At 44.9% G+C, this 7,220-nt stretch overlaps 1 protein-coding gene across 1 annotated transcript in view; it reads left to right on the forward strand.

Moving 5' to 3' along the window:
* Positions 1–6,645, forward strand: part of LOC118099219 (solute carrier family 35 member D3) — a 9,091-nt gene extending 2,446 nt beyond the window's left edge. The window contains exons 3-4 of the mRNA XM_035143614.2: positions 1,689–1,846; positions 2,799–6,645. Coding sequence (XP_034999505.2) covers positions 1,689–1,846; positions 2,799–3,548 — 908 coding nt within the window. The 3' untranslated portion in view covers positions 3,549–6,645. The remainder of the gene's footprint in view (positions 1–1,688; positions 1,847–2,798) is intronic.
* Positions 6,646–7,220: the final 575 nt, after the last annotated feature.

Below are 7,220 nucleotides of genomic sequence, written 5' to 3' on the forward strand. Positions count from 1 at the left end.
GCCAGCGGTTTGATGTGGGCGGGGCTGGGGACAAATCTTGTGAGACAATATTTGTTCGACAGCGAAAACAACATTATTCAACATTTTTATAAACGCTCTCTGATCATTTAAGGTTAAATATTAATTCTGATCTTGGTTTAAAAGAGAAGAAACGTTTGTGGCCTGAACTTTGACTCCTGATGTGTTTATTAACCTTTAACTACGACCTCTGTCCCCAAAGAGAAAAGGAATATGTCTCCAAAACTACAGGATTCTTTCACTCCCTTCATCCACAATATGTTTTTCTCCTGTGAAAAATAAAGATGATTATCAAGCAGATTAAATCCAGAACGAAGAATCTGCTCATTAGTTTCCTATTCTTCCCATTTCACACGTAATGATTCCTGCTGAACAAACAAACTCTGAGCGCTGCAGAGGCGATTGATTCAGGAACTTAATCATCTGTATGTTTTATGACTCCAGCATCATTAACAGTAATGGACAAGAAAAAAGATGAAAGTATTTTACAATCGAGGAATTAATTTAACAGTGAATCGGTTTTACAAATGAAGAAAAGCTGAAAAACTGTTAAAGGTCGATAAAACAGCCGGATGTGAAGAGAGAGATGGAGACGCGGCGACGACAGAAGAAGAGTTCGGATTCAGATTCATCACTTTTGTTGTGGAAAGAAATAAAGAATAAAAGAGAGAGAAATAAAAATGTAAAATTCAGCTCATCTCCACAATAAAAGTGAGTTTCAGTTCAACTCAGAACCAAAGATTAAAAATAACCTGAGGCCGAGCTAAATGCTAACATGCTAATTTACAGTGAAGTCCAGCGGAGCCCTGAAGGGGGCGTCATTACTGCTGGAGGTCAAATCTTTCATTTTAAATACTCTCCTTTGAAAATTGTTATTTTCATATTAACTGATGATTTTTATGATAATTTGTATTAATATGAAATATTAAAATCCGTATGATCAGTTTAATTAATGGGCAAAAACACTTTTTTCATCAGAGAATCAAGAACCAAAAAGTTCTGATAATTATTTATCATTTTAACTTCTGGAATAAATTGAATCAATGAACAGCAGCAGGAGCAGATGTGAGAGCACCTGGTGGACAGGTGTGGAACAGCAGGGTGTGGACAGAGCGACAGAGGAAAACACTGATCCGCTGCTAAAGTGCAGGAGAACAAATGAAATGGAGAAGAAGAAACTCTGAGAATCGTATTAATATTAAATTCTTCTTATTTCACACCACCTGCGTTTCTCAGGATCAACAAATCACCTGTGGTTGTTTGTCTCCACCAACCAGAGCTTCAGTCCAAGAGACAACTGATCAAAATGTGAAGAAGAAATTCCCTAAAGACTTGAGATATCATCTTCAACAGGCCACGGTGACCTTGACCTTTGACCTTTGACCACCCACATATAATTAGTTAATCTCTGAGTATTAGGAAACGATGCTTAGTGAGGTCACAGCGACATTGACCTTTCACCACCAAAATGTCATCAATTCATTCTTCAATCCAACGGAATGTTTGTACCAAATTTGAAGATATTCCCTCGAAATGTTCTTGAGCTATCGTGTTCGAATGGGGCGAACGAACGGACGACCTTAAAACATAATGCCTTCGGCCACAGGGTGTCGCCAACGCAGAAGCAGAGAAATACATAAATAATATACTTCCTCTTGGTTCTGCTCCAGGTGCTGGCGATCTCACCGGCGACCCGTTCGGATACGTCACGGGTGTGTTGGCTGTGATCGTCCACGCCTCCTACCTGGTCCTGATCCAGAAAACCAGCCTGGACAGCGAGCACGGCCCGCTCACTGCGCAGTACGCCATCGCCATCATGGCCACGCCGGTAAGAACTGTTGTTCTCGCCATCGTCTGCTCCTCCTCTCTCCTCGGGTTCTCTCTTTTCTGTCCTTCCTCCTTTTCTCTTTGTTCCTTTTCATTGTCTCTCGACCTCTCGTCCTTTTCTTTCTCTCTCTCTTTATCCTTTTTGCTGTTTCCTCCGTCTCCTCCTCCGCTCACGTCTGTTTTGGACTCTTCTCTCTTCAGTACTTTAAAAGTTGCCCTGTAGAGTTTTCTTGTCAACACAAAGCACATTGTGTCCTGGAGCTTTAACAAACGTGTAGAATTCATTTTCTTCTTCAAAAACATTTCTGTGAGTCGACTTTTAAATCCGACACCATTTCCATCCATGTTTACTTTCTGTCTTCTTTCTTTTGTTGGTTAACGACGTTCAGCTCGTTCCCGTTTGAACCAACACTGTACCGGTACTTCATGGTACCTTTATTTTGGTACTTTACTCTGCAGGTGTAACACTCACATTCTCTGTTGTGGGACGGTTGGTTTTATACTAAAGTTTCAGACGTAAGAAATAATCCCACAAACTGTGTTAGAATGAGAAATAGTTTTAGAACTTTGGATGCAACCACTGGCTGAGAGTTGGCTGATGCTAGAAAAGTCTCCAACAACAACTTAAACAAATCCAACCGGCAAATTATTCCCGTGAAGATGGTGCTGAAGGGTACAGCTGCGGGGGGGCTGGCTGCAGACATGCTAACATGCTACAGTTAGCCGATGATATTTAACCACGTTGCATTTCACATCACAAATGCTGCAGCGAGCATTCCACCAGGACTGAGTCGTGGCATCTGACCATCAAAGAACCGACTTCAGCACCCGGTCTCTACCACCACCTACTGCCCCCCCCTTTCTCTTCTTGATTCCTTCTCCACCTCCGCTCACCCTGTTCTTCAGTTGTGTTTCTGCTTTTCTCTCTAACTTCTCCTCTTGGTCTCTCTCAGGTGCTGCTGGTGTGTTCCTTCATCTCCATGGACGTCATCAGCATGTGGTCGTACGAGGGCTGGAAGGACCCGCACATCACCACCATTTTCACCTTCTGCGTCTTCATCGGCTGTGCCATGAACTTCACCACGCTGCATTGCACGTACATCAACTCTGCCGTGACCACCAGTTTCGTTGGTGTGGTCAAGAGCATCGCCACCATCACCGTGGGCATGCTGGCGTTCAGCGACGTTTCACCGACCCGGCTGTTCATAGGGGGAGTTGCGGTGAACACCGTCGGCTCCATCACCTACTGCGTGGTCAAATACTTTGAGACGAGGAAGAAGAGCTTGTATGAGGATCTGGAAGTGGCGGGGAAGGATGAGGCACTGCCTGGGGAGCCTTACCAAGAGAAGCCGCCACTGAACGGTGACGGGCCCGCCACTGGCAACGGACCTGATGTAGAACAACCACAGTTAGATGGAGTGTTGACCAGCGACAGGAAGGAGGAGTCGGCGCCGGCCGGTTTGGTTAACGGACAGGTGTGGACAGGAGACGGCGGTGGAGGAGACGGGGATGCAGGCGTGAATCCTCATGTCATGACAGAAAAGGAGGTGGTGGAGATGCAGAGGGAGCACCTCCACAAGGAGAGCTCCGCCCCTGGTCAGTCGCTCAGTGACAGCTACGTCGGGGTGTGGAGGTCCATCAGAAATCTGCAGTTCATGAAGAAAGAACCTTTGATTGATAACATGGAGCAGCAGAGTCCGTAAGAGCCGGACAGAGACCTGGACTCACTCTGGAGAGGACAACTGGGGAAGACGTGGAGAATTAAAATAAAGAAAAAGAAACCAGAGGAGAAGAAAAGGAGGAGGGCAGAATACAAACGACAATAAACCCAACCTCTTTTATCAGCATTAAATTAAATTACCTCAGTGAAAGCCAATGTTTTTGTGCTTAAAGTTCAGCGTCATCACACGGAGCTTTGAGCGCAGATACTGGCTCCCGGCTTCGTTGGGAGCAGCAAACAGACGTAGTTTATGATGAGAGCGAAAAGAGGTGGAGAAGTGGATGAAGAGTTCCGGGAGAAGCTGCCTGTCAGAGATAAATTCTGCTTCCTGTCTCCTTCAGCTCGGTGGCGTGCGGCGGGGGAACGAGCTCGCCACCGTGTAGCATGATTTGGTTTGGTTCGCATCCCGGCCGATTAAGACGGCTAGCCAAACAAAACGAGTGCATCTTGTGCAAAGTGAAATATCACATCCATTCAGGGATTAGCAAACCAAACAGCGACGCCTGAACGTTCTGTTCGTTTGATTCAAACCTGGAGAATTCTTGTTTCTGATTGGCTGTGAATGAAAATGTTCACGTGGTTCAGGTCGGGTTCAGTCGCTTGTTAAACCCTGTCCCACGAAGAACAGAAAACCTGGGCCGTGTTTGCATGAGTGTGATTGTTTGTGTCTGTCGGCCGCTGCAGGTCTGTCGGTTTACAGGTGTTTGACGTTCAGCCGTTCAGCGGAGCCACTTTCTCACACTCAGAAATGAAACAACAATATATATCGGATACGGGCGCCGCCATTTTGTGCTTGTGACATCATCCATAGTCAGGCTCAGCTGTCAATCATGACGTCTCAGCCTGTTTTTATTAAATAACTAATTAAAACCAAACTGATTAGAAACACTTGAACAGGATAACATGGAGGGGGCAGGGTATAGGATCTCTACTGCAGCCAGTCACCAGGGGGCAATAGAGATGCTGCAAATCCCCTAATCAGGGTGAATCAAAGATGGCGTCAATGCGACAGATTTGTGTTGTTTCTACTTCAGCACCATAAATCCACGTCGTGCTCGTGCTCCAGGATTCTCCTCATTTCTCTTAGTTCATTCTTTTGGAAGCAGGTTTGTGTTTAATGCTTCTGGAGATAAAACGGAATAAAACCTTATGAAGGAGAAAGTCACATGTCACCAGCTTTGGTTCCATCTGGTAACATCACGTAAAGAAGTCATGAATGAAGTCATGTTAATATTAATCTGACAATGTCAAACGTTTTCTTCAGCGACGTGTGATTCGTCGTCAGTGAAACAGGAAACTGTGGTGGGACGAAACTGAAGTTTCTGGAAATCTGTTATGAGAGAAACCGACTCAGGAAGTTTAGCACGAGGACGAGAAGCTGAAGAGTCGTGACTCTGTCAAAAGTTCAAAAACCAGGAACCCCCTCGAAATGTGCCCGGTTAAATCTGGCCTAAAGGGGGGTGCTCATTCAGGCAAATCAACATCAGCGTCTGCAGGGGACGAGTGTGTGGGCGGGGGAGTCTGAAAGAATTACGTTTTCACGTCCGGCTGCAGTCGAGTCTGCTCCACGTGTGGGCGTCGACACGTGGACACATGTTCAATGATTACGTCTGTTCCGATGAATTCGACATTAGAGTTCAGATTAACGTTAGTTTGGGACGTTTCATCTGAAGATGAAATATGATATAAAACGTCATGATTGACAACTGAGACTGACTTCTGATTGGTCACGTGTGTGTGTGTGGGCGGGACCTCAACACCACGGCTCCACGTGAAAATGTCCTTTTAAAAAAGTGCAGAATATTATTTTTAGCAGAAATGAAACCTGCTGAGAATTTAACGTAGAAAACATCCAGAAATATCTGTGCACATCTGCAGGGGCGGCTACAACATCTGCACGAGAAGTCTGGACCAATGAAAATTAAAAGACATATTTAAATAAGAAGAATTCAAAGAATAGAGTTAACGTGTGACCGGCGCTTCGTTGTGTCTGTGACGACAGATTTCACTCAGTAACATCTGTCTCTTATCGGTCATGTGATGGACTCAACCATCCGTCACTGCCGGGTCACGTGACACACGGTGGAAACGTGACGCTCAGGTGAACATGAAGCCAGAAAGGAAAACTCCCTCGTTTGTTCTTTAATGGTTTTACCCACATTTAAAAAACACGTATACCTGCTCATTTGGGCGTAAAGAGGTAAACGTGTGTTGTGTACTTGCTGTGACTCTCTGGTGGATCCGTGTTGTGTTGTCGTGTCCACAGCTTCCACACAGGAAACGTTCATCTTCACCTCTCCTTCAAATGGTCTCTGTCACAAAGCTGCAGGCGTCCTGTGGACTGAGAGAAGCTGATATGGACTGAAATCGATTTCTCTTCTCACAGTCCCCAAACTTCATTTAACGCTACACGAGATGCGACGTGGCCCCGAGCTGCAGCGAGCAGCGTGACGACTCTGCTGTAGAAACCAACACTTGAAATGTCTCTGCTGGAGCGTGTTCCAGATGTGTTTGTGGGCGATAATGAGTCAGTGGCCGTCGCCGTGTTCGACGTCGATATGAGATGTTTGACGGAGGTGACGCTTCCATGAGGGGAAAACACAAACTATTACAACCTTTAACTTCTGAATTCAGATCCAGTTTTATTTGTCACTGAGATAAAACACGTTGGAGCGTAAACGAGAGATCAGGTCACGTTTTAAACATGAAGACGAACGATCCGTGTAACATACGAACATGGAGAGCAGGTCACAGAGCTGTGCTGAGAAACAAGGGTTCCCAGGTTGGATTTATTTTGACGATGATGTGTATTTTTTCTGTCTTATTTTATTTGCACGTGAACTTATTGTCGCCTGTGTTGTGAGTCCGTGTTGTTCCTGAAAATAAAAGAAATCTGTCTGACGGCTGAAGGCAAAAAAACATCTGCTCTTCAATTTGCATGTTCAATGCAAAGTAAATTGAAAATGTTTTATAAAGAAATCTGTGCACTGGAATATCTATTGTGCTTTGTGTGTGTGTGTGTGTTTTTATAAAGGCGTTTCCATGGTGATGATGATGATGTGTCCATCAGTAGTGACAGACGGGGGGGGGGGAGGCCTGAGGACAGCGATAGATTATTGTATTTATATGTTTCTCTGAGTTAAACTGAGACGTTTCCATCGCAGGTTGTTCTGTTGAGATTTTCAGGATTTTAATTTGCTCCTGTTTGATTCCTGACGTCAGAATTTGACATAAACATTTAAATCATTTCTTTGATTTTGTCCATTCATAACCTCTGATTCATTATTTCCAACTGCTGTTTGTGCAACAGGGAGAAGAATCCAAGTGATGAAGATCTTGTTAAAGGGTCCGGCCTCTTTCCTCTGTGGTTAGTCAGCACAGCTCAGAGTCCTGATGGGCGGAGACGGCTCCAGCTCGTTGATAGGACGCGTGTGAATAAGCCCTGGAAATAGGACAGTTCAGCTCTGAGTGGAGAGTGTGGAAGTAGTGAAACTCACATTTACCTGGAGCTGAATCAGGACAGGGAAAGGAAACGTGTTGGTTTTTCATTTGTTCGTGTCACTTTCAGAGGAACCGATGTTGAGAGGCTGCGTTTCACAGAATAAAGAGCTGGAAGGTTTAAAACACGCGGAGTCAACACGACGCAGAGAAACTT

Source organism: Hippoglossus stenolepis, chromosome 20 (assembly GCF_022539355.2).
Source record: "Hippoglossus stenolepis isolate QCI-W04-F060 chromosome 20, HSTE1.2, whole genome shotgun sequence".
Lineage (NCBI taxonomy): Eukaryota > Metazoa > Chordata > Actinopteri > Pleuronectiformes > Pleuronectidae > Hippoglossus > Hippoglossus stenolepis.